General features: G+C 41.4%; 1 protein-coding gene across 5 annotated transcripts in view; it reads right to left on the reverse strand.

Annotated features, from left to right (window-relative positions):
* The window catches only part of RELN (reelin), a 371671-nt gene that overhangs the window by 117064 nt on the left and 236557 nt on the right, over positions 1-18050 (reverse strand). For all 5 annotated transcript variants that reach the window (XM_087967748.1, XM_087967745.1, XM_087967746.1 and 2 more), the window contains 4 exons: positions 12591-12783; positions 11568-11680; positions 5695-5832; positions 3272-3458 (listed from right to left, as the gene is read on the reverse strand). In XM_087967748.1, coding sequence (XP_087823874.1) covers positions 3272-3458; positions 5695-5832; positions 11568-11680; positions 12591-12783 — 631 coding nt within the window. The remainder of the gene's footprint in view (positions 1-3271; positions 3459-5694; positions 5833-11567; positions 11681-12590; positions 12784-18050) is intronic.

Raw genomic sequence — 18050 nt, forward strand, 5'->3', positions numbered from 1 at the left:
TCCGACGCATCCAAGGAGCTGCTGAGGATTAACAATAATTGTTCACCCCTCAGACTGTGTATATCATCAAACATTAGAGCCACACAATCAATCTCTGACATCTGTTGGGAGCTCGCTGGGACAGCCAGCCGTGGCTTTCCGCGGCGTTCCTCAAGCGGCGCACAACAAGGGAAGCGAAACTCACACCCTGTTTCTTTCATCACGCCCGAATGTCAAAGAATAAAGGGTGAGAATGCACGACCTTGGACAACCGCAAAAGCAAGACTTTCATTGTTGTTTGTGAGCGAGTCTATCTATTCAGGTAGGAGGAGTGAATTAGGAGTGGCTGGAACCACTTTTTCTCAAGAGTGCAAACTGAAGAAGGGCTTGCTGGTTTTTGTCGTCCCCCTCCCCCCCACAAATAAATGGGACACCGAAACATCCCGCTTTTGTTAGCTGTGGTTTTAAGTGCTCTTTTCTTTCTAAGCTTCATCGGGTTTTCTGAGCCATAATCCGAGCGACAGGTCTACGTTTAAGACACAGCCATCTGCTGGCCTTATCACCTTCCCATCTGCAGGTTCTTATAAGTGATGATCCAGCTGCCCCTTTTTCTCCTTAGAGCCACTTCCTTCTCCTCCAAATTTCATGCTCTGGAGCAGGGGTCACCAACCTTTTGAACCTCAGAGACCACCAATCTCATAATTTTAAATCCCGTGGACCAGAGACCCTGGGAAAATCCCCCAAAAAGTCTGCAGGAAAATTCCCCACCCCATTTTCCTACTGATTGATCATTCTTTATTTGGGATCGCAGGATACCATCTCCAGCTCCATTCTCATGGGGAGAAAGAGAGAGAGAGACTTTGGGCTTCATGCAAGGAAAGCAGCAGAAGCAGCAGAAGTCTTTCTTTCTCTCCCCCAAACTCTGCCAGAAATGAGTCTTTGTGAGACTTGTCGCACCAGCGCAGCCTCTTGGAGCAGGAGGCCTTGCAGGGTCCCATAGACTCATTTCTGGCAGAGTTTGGGGGAGAGAAAGAAAGACTTTTGCTGCTTTCCTTGAGTGCAGCCAAAAGCAGAAGAAGAAAGAAGCAGAAAGAAGCAGCCCGGTGGCCAAGCCAGGCACGTGGGGTACATGGGGCAAGTCCCTCCCCTTCACCCTTTCCCCCCTCCCCTCACTACCTCGTGTTGTTCACAATGCAAGCGACGCAAGCCTTGTGTTCCCGCGCAGCCTGGATTAATTGCTTTGGGGGGTGCTTTGGGGATGACATTTCTCTGCGGACTACCAAAATTTTCTCATGGACTACTGGTGGTCCCTGGCGCACTGGCTGGTGACCACTGCTCTGGATGAAATGTTTTGCTTGCTTTCTCCATCACCCAGACATCTCTTTCAGCTCACTTTATAACTCTGTTCTCTTCTCTTCTTCTTTGTTGTTCAATGACTCCATCATCCCTTACAAGGTGGAGTCTGGGCAACTGAATGGAGCTGAGTGTTTACTGACCGGATGCCCTTCCTGTTGCCAATGCTGAGTTTTATTCAGGAGATATATTCTCATTGTGCCCAGAGAGAGAAATATCTGCCTCTACCTAGGATGAAATTCACAGCCTCCTGATTGTGAGGTGAGAGCGCCACCTTCTAGGCACCACATTTTATGACTCTGTCCTCTGATGAAGGAGATAGGTAACGAGGATAACTTTCATAGTTAGCTGGTCCCCAACATATGACCAGAATTGAGCCCAACATTTCTGCTGCTCCGTGAGACATTGGCTAAGTGAGTTTTGCCCCATTTTACGACCGTTCCTGCCACAGTTGTTAAGTGAATCATGGCAATTGTTGAGTTAGTGACATGGTTGTTAAGGAAATCTGATTTCCCCCATGACTTTGTTTGTTGCAAAAGTGGATCAAATCACCGCGGGACTCTGCAACCGTCATAAATATGAGTCCGTTGAATTTTGATCACTGCCATGGTTGTAAGTGTAAAAAAAAAGGTCATAAGCCACTTTTTTCAGTGCCATTATAGCTTTGAATGGTCACTAAATGAGCTATTGTAGCTGTTATGCCTATGAGTTTGAGCGAGAAAGTTATAGCTATTCCTGTGAGACTGGTTGCTGCAGCTTCGAGGCTTCCCAGTTGGAAGAAGGAAGGGGCCACATACCAAACTGCGCTTGGACTGACCGTTAGGCAAACATCTTGTCTGAACGTTATTGGTTACACTGGGATGGACAAGGAGAGCCAGTTAAGGGAAGGAAAAGTAGGACTTAAAGAGATATTGGAGCGCAATTCTCAGTTCTGGCTTTGCAAAACAGCAGTACATTTGATCTCTAATAAAACTATACCTTTCTCAACAAATGGAGCCACTGCACACCAGAACAACTAGACAGAAAGACAGGCTTTCTTCCCCATGCCATCACTCTGCTAAACAACTAATTCCCACAACACTGTCAAACTATTTAGTAAGACTGTATTAATATTATTCTTCCCAACTTTCCCATTACCTATCTCCTTTTTAACTTATGACTATAATTTTGTTGCTTGTATCTTTACAGTTTATATTGTTTTATTTAGTTATTGTTTTATTATTTTATTTCATAATATGATTTATGTTGATTCTATCACTGTGTTGTATCTTAATGATTTATGATGAATGTATTTTTATGATGACTATGATTTATCACTTATAGCTTTTATGTACAATGAGAACGTATGCACCAAAGACAAATTCCTTGTGTGTCTAATCACACTTGGTCAATAAAGAATTCTATTCTATTCTATTCTATTCTATTCTATTCTATTCTATTCTATTCTGTTCTGTTCTGTTCTGTTCTGTTCTGTTCTGTTCTATTCTATTCTATTCTATTCTGTTCTGTTCTGTTCTGTTCTGTTCCTATTCCATTCCCATTCCATTCCTATTCTTATTCCATTCCTATTCTATTCTATTCCATTCCCATTCCATTCTTATTCCTATTCCTATTCCCATTCCCATTCCTATTCCTTGCCATCCTATTCCTATTCTATTCTATTGTATTCTATTCTATTGTATTCTATTCTATTCTATTGCATTGCATTGCATTGCACTGCACTGCACTGCACTGCACTCTACTCTACTCTACTCTACTCTACTCTACTCTACTCTACTCTACTCTACTCTGTTGTGGCAAATCCGACATTCCCAAGTTAAAACATTCAAGCCCAAAAAGTAAAACGAGGGAAGAATGTCTTCTTTGTGTTTTATGATCTATGCCATTCTGCTACCTTTCTTTCTTGATCGCATTATATTGAGTGAATGGATAGATATACCTTGTTGAAATAAAGAGAGGATCCAGAAGAGATCACTCCGCAGCCTTGTTCTGGTTTTACAATCTCTCCACCAATGACTTCCTGCCATTCTTTTGCCAAAGTGTTGGGATTCTCAAAATCAGACATTATCGTTGAAGGCAGATTATTTTCAGGGTGGCATTCAGTACCTTGGTATCCAGAGTCACATCTGCAGAGGAGAACAAACACATTGTATGCCCGTGAGGGTATCAATACAGCACAAACAAATGAACATCCAAGTGCCTTTTGATGGGAACATGTGTCACGTATTTACATATATCTTTGTTATCTATCATCTAACAGAGTTATATAGATCAGGGGTCTCCAACCTTGGCAACTTTAAGACTCATGGACTTCAACTCCCAGAATTCCTCAGCCAGCTTTGCTTTGCTGGCTGAGGAATTTTGGGAGTTGAAGTCCACGAGTCTTAAAGTTGCTAAGGTTGGAGACTCCTGATATAGATGGCTTGTCACACTATATCATCATCTCCATTTAATGACCCCATATAATCCCTTGAGGGGTGGAGTCTAGGCAACTGAATGGAGCTGAGTGTTTGCTGACCAGATGCCCTTCCTGTTGCCAATACGGAGTTTTGTTCAGCATATACATTCTCAGTGTGCACAGAGAGAGAAATATCTGCCTCTACCTAGGATCAAACTCATAGCCTCCTGATTGTGAGGCGAGAGCTCCACCTCTAGGCCACCCCACCACTCGCTTGTCACACTATAAGAGGTGAGCAAAATGTAAGGTTTGCTCCTCTATAATCCAAAATCTCATTCAGTATACAGGTAATCTTCGACTTACGATCACAAAGAAGCCCAAGATTTCCCTTGCTAAGTGAGATAGCTGTTCACTGAGTTTTGCCCCATTTTACGACCTTTCTTCTCACCGTTGTTAAGTGAATCACTGTACTTGTTAAGTTAGTAACCGGATTCTTAAGTGAATCTGGCTTCCCCATTGACTTTGCTCAACAGAAGGTCGCAAAAGGGGACCCCCTCCCTGGGATGCTGAGATCGTCATAAATATGAATCAGTTGCTAAGTGTCTCTAATTTTGATCGCGTGACCATGGGGATGCTGCAACAGTTGTTAAGTGTGAAAAATGGCCATCAGTTACTTTTTTCAGTGTCGGTGTAAACTCTGAATGATTCCCTAAAGAAACTTACAACGGCATTGGAAAAATAGTGACACTTAACTGATTCTCACACGTACGACTGCTGCAGCATCTCTGGGGGTCATGTGATCAAAATTCAGACCCTTGGCAACTGGCTTATATTTATGGTGGTGGCAGTGTCATCCCAAGGTTCGTGACCCTCATTTGCAACCTTCCCAGCCAGCTCCCGACAAGCAAAGTAAATGCAGCAAGCCATGTCATGTCCCTATCGGAATCGGAATCTGAGAAGGAAGTTGAACATCCGTCGGGGAGCAGGGGAGTGGCTCCATTGGGTGTGGAGGAAACTGGGGAAGAGCAAAGTCAGGCTGGGCAGAGCAGGGGAGAGGTAGAACAAAGGAGAGGGAGTTCAGAGGAAGACCAAGGCCCAGCCCCTCTTCATCCTAGAGCACGCAGGGAAGAACGGAGAAGAGAGCAATGTGAGTTGCATGGCTTACAGGGGAGGAAAGGGCCCTGATTCCCTTCACAAGGCACACCTGGGGAGGGAGTTTAAAGGGGAACCAGTTGGGAGGGGCATTTGTCAGGAACAAACATTGAGTTTATTTAATGTTGGCTGCTGTTATCTGAGTTCCTGGCATCCTCCCAACTGGTTTGATTTACTGCCATGTTACTTCACTTCTGGAACTCCTTATTGTGCCCTGTCAGATTTATTATCGTATCTTGCTTTGTTGGATTTATAGTTTAAAGTTTTCTGTCTTTACCGTTTTGGATTGGAATATCTGCAGTCAAAGGCTGTTGCAGGTTCCTGGGAGAGTTTTTCTCCAGACCGGAAGGTAATCGGCACATTGGGGGCAAAGTTGGAGCTAATAAAGAGACCTCTACTTATTCTCTGGCTGGGTTGCCTTTGTGCCACGCCCCGGGTCATCGCAGATTCATTTTACAACCGTGTCACTGACTTAAGAACCGCAGAGATTCATTTAATAACAGTGGCAAGAAAGATCACAAAATGGGGGGAAGATTCACTTAACAGCTGTCTTGCTTAGCAACAGGAAGTTTGGACTGAGTTGTGGTTGTAAGCTGAGAATTACCTGTAATTGCAAAGAACAATGAACAGTGGGACAACTTGACTCCAGAAGTTGTGAATGCTCCAACACTGGAAGTTTTGAAAAAGAGATTGGAGAACCATTTGTCTGAAATGGTGTAGGGTTTCCTGCCTGAGCAGGGGTGGACTAGAAGGCCTCCCAGATCCCTTCCAACTCTGTTCTTTTTCTCTAACAGCAAACAAACAGGAGATACCTGCAAAAGCCATGATCGCACCAGCCATGCCCGTTGCACATATTTGGGCACTGCTGTCCTATATAGATGTTGTCCAGGGCCCATTCATCTTGAGAGGTGTAATAGCACTGACTCCAGCGGAAACGTGTTGCACTGGACCTAGAAAGAAGAATTAAAAATTGTGTGGTCATTAAAAGCATGCACAAATCTGTGAGGAGGAGCTAACTAATCGTAATGAACTATGGCGGCGCAGTGGTCAGAGTGCAGTACTGCAGGCTACTTCTGCTGACTGTCGGCTGACTGCAATTTGACAGTTGAAATCTCACCAGGCTCAAGGTTGACTCAGCCTTCCGTCCTTCCGAGGTCGGTAAAATGAGGACCCAGATTGTTGGGGGCAAGATGCTGACTCTATAAACTGCTTAAAGAGGGCTGTAAAGCACTATGAAGTGGTATATAAGTCTAAGTGCTATTGCTACTCCTTCCTTCCTTCCTTCCTTCCTTCCTTCCTTCCTTCCTTCCTTCCTTCCTTCCTTCCTTCCTTCCTTCCTTCCTTCCTTCCTTCCCTTTCCTATTCTCCTTCCTGGCGGCACAATGATTAGAATGCCATATTGCAAACTGATTCTGCCCACTGCCAGCAGTTCAATCTTGACCAGCTCAAAGTCAACTCAGCCTTCCATCCTTCCGAGGTCTACATATATAAGTCTAAGTGTTAAGTGCTATAAAACTGATATTCGGCTTAGAATATCCCCAGCAGAACGCCAAAGATAATAAAAGATAAACTTAAATTTTAGATCAAAGCAATGGAAAGAATTAGTTGAATGTGGTTATGTAATTCAGTAGCATTGCAAGGAAATTATCCTCATAATGTCTTGACTCTTAATTATTTTTTAAAATAATGTTTACACTGGTATATCAAGTGCCTTCCATTATAGCTTGCCTTCAGAAATCGTGGGCGCTCCATCACTTTTAAGTCATTTTTAAGAAGAGAGAGACAGCCACGTCTGAAATAATATAATTGAGCAGGGGGCTGGACTAGAAGACCTCCAAGGTCCCTTCCAGCTCAATTCTAATTCTAATTCTAACCCTAATTCTAGTTCTAATTCTAATCCCCCCTTCTATTCTATTCTATTCTATTCTATTCTATTCTATTCTATTTATTTGACAATAAATTCTGAAAGCTCATAATAAATGTTACTTCAATCAAATTATTAAGGTATTTGCCATTATTATTGTTTATCCTTTCATAAACATTTTTCAAGTCAGTGAAGATTCAGTCAGACCCTAGTTTTGTCAAGATGTGTTTCATTACTAACAATCCAACACACACATTTGGCAAACAAGAGTTCGAATAGCATTTTTAGCTCTATAATGTACAAGCTTCAGTAAGAAAAAAAAACCAGTACAAGATTTACCTGTATTGTCATTCAAATATTTCAGAAACGAACATCAAACATTAAAGCCATTTTTTTTGTCATTCTTTAGGCAAACATACAAAAAGGACAGTTTAAAGTTAAGGAAAATAAGCTTGAATTCTCAAAAATTGTCAATGACCACTTCATTAGCTTCTTACAGATGACTTATTCTAGACCATCTTTATTGCTCCAACTTTTAAAACTGAAAAATAAAATACACTTTTTTCCCCTTTGGATGGAATTTTCCAGTCGATTTTCAAGTACTTTTTCAGGAGAAAATGTTAAAAACATCCTTATGCTTGTATGTGTTAATGTGTAGGCCTAGTTGTCTAGATTTCATAGTCCTGTAGCAAGGAGTGTATTATAAAGTAGCTCACAATAGTTATAAATGACTAATTTCAGTCAATCTAGAATCACATTGGTTATTTATACTCAAAGGAGTCCCTAGCTACTCATAGACTCAGCAAATGAGAAACTTGCAATATTTAAATTGTCAATTATCTGAAGATAAGGGATCATTGACTCTTCTCTATGGAGGTTTTAAAATAGTATCTCAAAAGTTATTAAGGTAAAGGTAAAGGTTCCCCTCGCACATACGTGCTAGTCGTTTCCGGATCTAGGGGATGGTGCTCATCTCCGTTACTAAGCCGAAGAGCCAGCGCTGTCCGAAGACGTCTCCGTGGTCATGTGGCCGGCAGGACTAAACGCCGAAGGCTCACGGAATGCTGTTCCCTTTCCCACCAAAGGGGTCCCTATTTTTCTACTTGCATTTTTTACATGCTTTTGAACTGCTTGGTTGGCAGAAGCTGGGACAAGTAACGGAAGCTCACTCCGTTACGTGGCGCTCGGGATTCAAACTGCCGAACTGCCGACCTTTCTGATCGACAAGCTCAGTGTCTTAGCCACTGAGCCACCATGTCCCAATAACAATAAAAGTTATTGCAGCCCTCTAAAGGATGAACAACTCATTCAATAAGCTGCATTCATATTATTGAGGCTAAAAGAGAATAACCAACAAACTCTTGTCATTTGAAACCCAGTGACAAACATACAAGAGTGTTTGCATATCAAATGCAGCTTGGTTTTCTATTTGAAGTGTTTTATCTTCTATAATTGCTATAATTTCTATAATTGCACTCGGCTTTAGAATATGTTTAAAAAACATATTTTTTAAAAAAATAACTGCAGGTATTTTAGAAAATGTGCTATTTCATTTTTTTCAAAATTCTATTTTTGTCTTGGGGAAAAAATCTTCCCAAGTGAAAACGTTAGGAATCTGTTCTACAACTTTTGTGTGCAAAGTTTTCAGAACAAACTGACCATTTCAGGTAGTCCTCGATTTACAATGCTTCATTTAGTGACTGTTCAGAGTTACAACAGCACTGAAAAAAGTGACTTATGACAGTTTTTCACAGTTACAACTTTTGTAGCATCCCCAGGGTCATGTGATCAAAATTCAGATCAGTGGTGGGATTTAAATGTTTTTACTACCGGTTCTGTGGGTGTGGCTAGGGGGCGTGGCCACGTGACTAGGTGGGTGTGGCTTTTTTGTGCTTTTTGCAGTAACCCCTTCATTTGGGGGGCCTTCTGGGCCACAGGCAAGCCTCCTGTGGGGGCATTTTTGCTCCCAGAAGGCTTCCCTAGGGCTCAGGAAGGCAGAAAACTGAGTCTGAGGGGGGCGCGCAGCACCCCCACACTTCATTTAGTGCCTCCCTGGAGCCCAGGAAGGCAAAAAAAAAACCTTGACCCCCCCCTCCATTTTTTGCCTTCCTGGGCCTCAGGGAAGCCTCATGGGCGAAGCAGTAAGTAAGCAAGGGGAATCCTGGTACAGCTGATCGTAGGAACAGATGATTGTCGGGAAGGGGAAAAAAAAGAAATACCTTAAGGAGTGACTGGGTAAGCTAGTGTCAGGCGGGCGGGGCGAGTGAGCGGAGACCGGGTGACCAGGTCGGGGGCGTGGCCAGCCAGAAGTTACTACTGGTTCGGCGATCCACACCAAATCCTTGCTACCGGTTTGCCTGAACCGGTGCGAACCGGCTGAATACCACCACTGCTTCAGATGCTGTTTCATATTTACGACGATCCCAAGGTCATGGGATCCCCTTTGTCAGAAGGAAAATAAATGGGGAAGCCAGGTTCACTTAACAACCGGCTTACTAACTTATTAACTGCAGCGATTCACTTAGCAAAGGTTGCAAGAAAGTTCGTAAAATGATGCCAACCTCACTTAACAAATGTCTCACTTAACAACAGAAATTTTGGGCTTGGTTGTGTTCATAAGTTGAGGACTACCTGTATAAGATATAGACCTGTAGGGTATTTTACTTCCTATTCAATTAAGTCATATTCCTGCTTTCCTCATGCTTTTGTTACCACACAGCCTTAAATCATTCCATTTTTTAAGTACAACAAACAAATTCCACTTCAAGCACAGCACAAGCGATGTTTTCCCCATAAATTTCGAGTAAGTGCTACCTTTTTAAAACACTATTAAGGAGGCCAAAGGACCGAGAGCCAATCAAATTATGTTTTTCTACCTTCCGAGTTAACTGTTAATTACGTTTATCCAATTATCCAGCAGATCAGACGTTTGGTGTTGATTTGTTGATGAAGGCAGCAACTGGCAGCTGCTTGCATCTCATTAAGCCAGTTCTTATGTTAATCCATAAAAATGAAATTAATTTCCATCAGCGTTAGAAACATATAAGTCATGTACAATAAAGTCCAGAAAACAGGTGCATCTGGATGATACGTTCCAAGACAAGTTACCAAATGCTGTATATTTTCTAATAAGGCAGATTCTGATAATAAAAAGGACAGTCAAAAATCTGGCAGACTCAGTTGTCCTGCAGGTACATATGTTGCTGAAAAACTAACAAGGTATTCATGACAATTCGTGCCAAGGACATCTGAACTCCTGGGGTACAGGGAAAGGAGGATAGAGAAATATTTGGATCCCAAATGTCTGTGAGGATTCTCAGTCATCCAGGCCATGGTTGTCCCAAAGGTGCTTCTTCAAAAGGCAACTTGACTTTGCTTTTCCTTGAAGAGGTTTCGCTTCTCATCTAAGAAGCTTCTTCTGTTCTGACTGAAGAGTGGAGGATGGAAGGATTTATATTCTTTGCGCTCATCTGGTTGTTAGCACTCTTTCTGAGAGTCGTTGAGGCCACTTGGATGTTTATCTGGGCCCTCAAGGTCACTTGAATGGTGCAAATGGGCATGGAACCTTCCATTCTCCACCATTCATTCAGAACTGAAGAAGCTTCTTGGATGAGAAGCGAAATGTCTTCAAAGAAAGTCCAGTTGCCTTTGGGGTTTGGTTCCCATCTGAATTTGAAGCATGTGCATTACTTACAGATGGGGTCTCTCTGAACATGCAAGATTTTTCAAGGTCACTGTCATGCCCCTGTCGGAATCTGATTCAGAGGGGGAGACCGAGGAGCTGACAGGGAATGGGAGTGTGGCTCCGTTGGCTGTGGAAGAAACTGGGGAAGGGCAAAGGCTGGCTGGGCAGAGCAGGGGAGAGGTAAAGCAAGGCAGAGGGAATTCAGAAGAAGATCCAGGCCCACCGCTTCTTCATCCTAGGGCATGCAGGGAGGAATGGAGAAGGGAGCAACGTGAGTTGTGTGGCTTACAGGGGAGGGAAGGGCCCTGATTCCCTTCATTAGCTGCAGCTGGGAACACTGTGTTTAAAAAGGGAGGTTGCGCAAAGCAACTTGTTGGAAGCAAATCTTGAGTTATCTATTATTGTCAAGGCTTATCTGGGTTCCTGGCGCCTTACCAACTGTGTGTGTTTTGCTGGCCTTTTAAGTCTGTAAATTATCCTGCCCTGTCCAGTTAATTGCTGCACCGTGGTTTGTGTGGATTTTTATTTACAATTTATATGTACTTTGTTTTCAGATTGAATTTCCTCCACATAAAGACTGTTCTTGGGAGAGTTTTTTCTCTAGCCGAAGGTAACCTGGACAATGGGGGCAAAGTTGGAGGTATTAAAGGGACTCTTCTTACTTACTTGACTGTGTTGCCTTTGTGCCACCCCCCCGCCCCCCCGGGTCATCACAGTCACAAAATCCATTCACATGGTTTAAGGTCAGATTTCTTTTGTGAATTCATTTAGTCCTTCACAAAAGAAAGGGAAAAGGGAAGAGGGCAAGAGGAATTTAAATTCTGATCCCCATCAACGTCTGGCTGAAATGGCTATGGATGATAAGACCCTGAAAACTTTCCAAAGTTTTGGCTTATCTGCCAAAATTATTCATTTTTTTCCATCCTGGGTATATCTCATAAAATATTGGCATCATTTGAAGAAAAATAAATAACAGAAGAAAAATAAGAGGGAAGAGATGCATTCAAATGTCTGTACCAAGAGGGGAAAAAGGAATTATTTTAGCTTCAAACAATGTATTTACTAAGTAATATGCATTCAAGCTTGAGACACGACTATATTTCTATGTTCAAAAACCTAAGTAATTACACTATTACCATGTTTTTTGGGGTAAAAGTACAGTGATTCTTCTCCACTTTGTATATTCACTGGAGTGGTAGATACTTGCTGGTGTAAATTCTTGGCAACTGGGCATACTTGGAAGGCATTCCTTAAGGAAACATACAAACACAAATATATGAAAATCAATATGAAGACATTATAATGAACTATAGCGTTGTTTAATTTCCTGCTGCAATCACTTGATGTTTCTGCACAAATAAAATATTTGAAAATGCATTGAAGCAACACTATGTTGTGCAAGGATTGCTAATTTTAGAATTATTTACAAACATTTTATGTTTCAGATACCAGGATTTGGGATCAGAGCAAACCTGCTTCTTATTTATTAACTTTGGGGGCTATGGTGTCTCTAAATCATCAAGAAAACTTACTTGTTCAACAATATAGACATTATAATGTGCCTTTTTTGGAGACAGTAATAAACAAGAGTTAGCACTAAATAAGAAATGTACATTTCTAATTTGTTTATAACCATAATCCAAGAATGTTCTATCCAACCAGAAATTTGAAAAGATAATAACCATGATTTAACTTTACATTTGAGCTAAACCTATAAGTGTATGTTGACTTCTGGATGAATCAATTTCTACAGTTTCACAATTCCCCCATTAGTCTCTATTTCTGAATTAAAATGAATTTGTGAAATGTTTATGCAGCTTTTTCTATTATTCCACTATTGCATGGTAGATAGATAGATAGATAGATAGATAGATAGATAGATAGATAGATAGACAGATACAGAGAGACAGAGAAACAGAAAGGCAGACAGATAAATGATAGAGATAGGTGATAGAGATAGATAGATAGATAGATAGATAGATAGATAGATAGATGAATAGATAAATAGATAAATAGATAGACAGACAGACAGACAGACAGAAAGACAGACAGAGATAAATTATATAGATAGATGATGAAGATAGATAGACATACATACAGACAGACAGATATATTACAAACGTTTTCTATGAAGGAATATCTCCTTTAATCAGACTTACCTCTTGAACCAGATGCCAAGTAAGGCCATGATTAGTGGAGTACTCCAGTTTCACCTGATTGTCCATGTGGGGTGTGTATTGCTGGCCACAGCCCATCACCAAGTTGAACTGAATCATATATGATGCTCCAATTTGCATAGATTGTGTTTCTACATAGCGCATACTAGAAGCTAACTTGGAATCACCTGTAAAACTGAAAAGAATAGGGAAAGAGGTAACTATTCATTTATGGAGGAGCTTCACAAACACATGGCACAACATAGGAGAACAAACTCATCAGGACGAGATTCGGAAATCCATCCGCATTTAGAAGACAAAGACTGCTCTTTGAAGACAGCAAAGTCCACATTTTGGACAGAGAAGACCTCTGGTTTGAAAGAGGGGTTCAAAGAGGACAATCTATGTCAAAATTGAAGAGCCCTCCCTCAACAGAGGAGGAGGGATATGACATCATCTATCTCCAGTTTACAACACAGTCCTTTCAGCAGTTCCAAGAAGGCTCCACACCCATTTGCACTTTTCAGGTGACCCTGAGGGCACAGATAAATCTCCAAGTGGCCTCAATGACTCTCAGAGAGAGTGCTAATGACCCGAGGACTTCAAGGAATATAAATCTTTCCATCCTCTACCATTGAGTCAGAACTGAAGAAGCTTCTTGGCTGAGAAGCGAAAGGTCTTCAAGGAAAAACAAAGAAAGTCCAGTTCTTTTTGAAAAAGCACTTTTGGAACCCCTTTATCTTGCCACTAAACATGCCCTATCATTAAACAGCTTAAACCAGTGGAAGAAATTAATAAAAAAAAAAAAACAGCTTATCTTTTCAGTCCAGAGACGCAGCTTGTTCAGGCAGTGTTAATCAGAGGTTGTTGATCTAAACATTAGCCCACAATTAAGCTGGGTGTCAATGCATAAAATATTTCTATGGTCTTTTTAGAGTTGCCAACAGAAAGGGACGGGGGGAGTTGTGTGGCAGCTTGCAAACCAAAACTGCATTCCATAAATAGTTTTTCAAAGATAGTAACTAGGTGGCTGAAGTTTCTGCCACCACAAAATTCTAGCTGGAGAGCATGATTGATGACTCTTGGCTATGGATGTGTCCCATTGGAGAATATGAATTACAATACACCCAGGGGGTGGGGGAAAACCAGGGTCAAGGGTGACAATGAGTGATGTGTCTCAGAGTCAGCTACACCCAGGCAGTGCTGGCATGTTAACTCCCAATAAATTCTTTTGAAGTTTTGGAAGTTTGGCTCGAGACTCATGATTTAAATGGGGGTAACTGCTGGAATCCTGACACTAGGTTTCTAGGAAATGGAAGCCTAGACTATACTGGGCTTGTGCCTTCAACTGTTATTAAACTGTGGCTTATGAAGAGAAAGCTAATATTGTTATCCTCTGACCTACCAACTAGTTTAAAAATGTGGTAGAGCAAGTTTTTAACTAATCTTTAGGAGAAAGTCTTCAGATCTAGGAGAAAGAATGTAGCATCTATTTTGGTAGGTTATAGCTATCTCAAAACAATACTATCAGAGCTTACCAAAAAGCCAAGTTTTTATAGTGTATTTTCCCAGTGTAGGCTATTCAGATGAGCTAATAGCTGAATAACAGATGAAGCTTTTCTCTTCAGCTGTTATTAAACTGTGGCTTATGAAGAGAAAGATAATATTATTATCCTATAACCTAACAACTCATTTACAGCCCAAATTTAGAAGAACCCCTTCCCCAAGCTGATGGAGGAATTGATATTATAAATCAAGCACCTGCCATTAGAAACTCAAAGTCCTGAATGAGCTGTCAGCCTACTAGAATAGAATAGAATTCTTTATTGGCCAAGTGTGATTGGACACCCAAGGAATTTGTCTTGGTGCAAATGCTCTCAGTGTACATAAAAGAAAAGATGCATTCATCAAGAGTCAAGAATCATAAGGTACAATACTTAATGATAGTCATAGGGTACAATAAGCAATCAAATTATACTAGGAAACAGTCAATATAGATCATAAGGATACATTATTAAATTTATTTGCAGTACTTACAAGTCTTGAAGAAAAAATAACTAATTTTATATAGATTTTCTATTCAGAATAAAACTAAAAAAGGCATAATCTGTGTCAGAAGCCAGTTCTTTAATTTTTTCAAAGAAAGTGACTTAGGCAAAAAGAAAAACAAGTATCCGTCAGTAGTGACTTTTCTGAAAAATAATCTTTTCATAAGTTCTTTTTCATCCCTGTAGGTTATTATGCACAGATTATCTATATAATTCAGTTGCATTGTGGACAAGTCTTCAACCCTTCTTCCTCCAATAATTCTTTGAAGCACCTGTGTCCTGCTGGTTTCACAGCTAGAATTTTATTACATCTTTTGATTTATTTTCTTTTACCAACAAGAATAAAATACAAAACAGAAAAACAGAAAAATGAATATCCAACACTAACCATGAGCAAAAAAATATTGTATACAAAAATGGAGGGGGGGAACGACCCAAATATCAATAGATAGCATTGAACATAAACAATTCTTCCTGGCTGGAAGCTTAAAAGTAAATTCAATGAAAATTCCTCTCCCCTTACATATTGGGTCTCCAAATAATTATAAGCTTTCCAATAAGCTTATTGCAAGAAGAGTTGAAGAGTTACTGTAAGGTCTACAACACAACAGAAGTATTAAAATAATCTGTGCATAATAACCTACGGGGATGAAAAAAGAATTGATGAAGAATGGTTGTAAGCTTTTGAAACAAAATACTATATTAAATAAGCCAATATTCCAGATGAGTAGTATTTGTTTATTTAATATTTTTTATTAAAGATAAAGGTTCCCCTCACACATCCATGCTAGTCGTTTCCAGCTCTAGGGGCTGGTGCTCATCTCCATTACAAAGCCAGCGCTGTCCGAAAACGTCTCCGTGGTCATGTGGCTGGCCTGACTAAATGCCAGTGGGCGCACGGAACGCTGTTCCCTTCCCACCAAAGGGTTCCCTATTTTTCTACTTGCGTTTTTACATGCTTTTGAACTGCTAGGTTGGCAGAAGCTGGGACAAGTAACAGGAGCTCACTCCATTACGCAGCACTAGGGATTCGACCTGCTGACCTTTTTGATTGACAAGCTCAGCGTATTAGCCACCGAGCCACTGTGTCCCGATTGTTTATTATTGCTTATTTATTTAAAGTTGCTGTCTAATAATCAAATCCACCCAACATCTAAATAATATGTATAATAATATGTATGTTTTTTTTAAAAAAGGAAGTCAACAGGTAAGCCCAAACATTACACTAATCTTCAAACTCCCCTGTTAGCCATCTGTTATTGTATTTAACACATGGGAAAGTCCACAAATGGCTTCCAGTCTCTTATAAAGTTGTTGAATTTTAATATGTTTTTCGTACATCTGAAGAAACATATGCTTGGAATCAATCCTAAGACCTTGGGAAGGTAGCTTAATATACCGGCTGCATCCATCAAAGGAAAGAGCAATCAAAATGCTCTTCCAGAAATAATGAACCAAGAGGAGGTTTGGATATTAACATTCTTCGGGGAACAGGTTTGTTCTTGTGCATTTAATTAAATGAAGTGCATGTTCAGAATTCGTTGACTTCCATTGGTGTTCTCAAAGTAATCACTTCACCTGCAAGCTGCACGCTAATTGCGCCACTTGGGAACGTAGCAGAGTAAGTGCCAGCCAGTAATTGTGACTGGTGAGTCATAGAATGGGACTTTTACAATTACTGCACTTTGCAATCTATTTTTTTTTTTAAGCACACTGGTAAACTATATGGATACAAATAAACTGTGTCGGTCCAATCCAACATACTAAAGTGACAGGCAGAAGCCACGTTATTGCAGTAAACTCAATCTTTTTTTAAAAAAAAAACAAAGTATGATTTGTTTTTCGTGTCATATCTGAAAGGGTTTGCGGGTTTCAATGGGGACAGGAAAGCTATGCAAGAATCTCCCATTTTAGTTCTGGAAAGATCTGCAATTCTCTGGGTTAAATTGGTTGTAACTAGGAAGAGCTCTTTGCTGGATGGAATTCAAGAGAGGTTGGATTTAGACCAGGCCTGTCAAAATGGTAGCCCGCGGGCAGGATGCATCATGCACAGGCCACGCCCACCCCGGCTCTGCAAAGGCAAAAAAAATTGTGTGATATGTCATGTGACACGATCGAGTTTGACATCAGTGAACCAGACCATTTGTAACGATTCTAAGCTGATGACTCATTTAACTCTGCCTTCCGGATTTGCCTGCTCTTCTCCTACAGAATCATACTTCCAATCTTACATGGTACATGACCTGGCTATTCCTAGGATCACTTTGTTGTGGTCTGCCAGCAGCCTGCAGAGACGGCAGCAGAGTCGGACAATGAGGAGGAACATGGACCAGTCTGGGAGTCTGCGAAGGACTCGGACGAGGGTTCTGCATCCGATACAGAGATGGGCCCAGGGCCATCCGGGAGTTATGTGTTATGTCCATGGCCTCCAGAATCTGACAGCAGCAAGGCAGAAGAACAAGGGGAGCTGTTCCCAGTGCTTGTGTGTGCAGAGCTGCCAGAAGGCAAGAACAGTTAAGACAAAAGGGGAGACTCGGGAGTAAGGCTTGGAGGTGATTGGCCCTCCCATAAGACATAAAGGAGGAGCAAAGGGACATGAGCCTTTGCAGAAAGCAACTTTGTTCATACTGGTCAGTTTGAAACCTGAAGCTCTGTGTTGAATTTGTACTCAGTTTGGTTTTATATAACTAATTGGAAATGTAGTTGTTGGCAGCATTTCAAGGAAGATAAAGGTGTGTGATTATCAGACTTATCCTGAAGGACTTTGGCAGACTTCCATGGGACCCTTTACAAACTGTTTGAGACTCATTATGGGCTGTGAATGACTAAAATTCACAGCTGCTGAAATAAAGAAAAAAGGCTTTTGGGACTAACGTGTGTTTGTTAAGTGTCTCAATAAGCCTTGGTCAGAAGACACTTTTCCTTAATATCCACCCAATTCATCACATCAGATAGGGTGGACATCTTATCCAGAACCCCTCCCTGAAATCATGTCAACAAGTAGGACCTTGGATGCCTGTCATTTCCATGGCTGCCCCTACCCTGTGGAACACCTTCCTGCCAACAGTTTGGCAGATGTCTACCCTTCTGGCCTTTTGGTGGTCTCTTAAGACTTTGCTTGTAACGAAGATGCTGTGATTGCATGGACGGAAACATAGAAGGCTGGCAACTGCGCCTACTTTGGGGCATCCCGAGGGCGACCTTATGGAGTAGAGCAGGGGTATCAAACTCAAGGCCCATGGGCCAGATCCGGACCTCAAGGCCGTCCTGGTCTACCAAATGTGAAGAGAAAAGATTGAGCCAGCCTGCCTTCAGCCCGTCTACCCAGCACGAAGAGGAAACATGCCAGCAGTTTGAGGAGTGGCATCATGCTGGCCACGCCCACCGAGTTGGCCACGCCCACCTGAGGACAATC

The sequence above is a fragment of the Notechis scutatus genome, chromosome 6 (genome assembly GCF_049901735.1).
Source record: "Notechis scutatus isolate UNSWTSFEM ecotype Mainland chromosome 6, rNotScu1.2, whole genome shotgun sequence".
NCBI lineage: Eukaryota > Metazoa > Chordata > Lepidosauria > Squamata > Elapidae > Notechis > Notechis scutatus.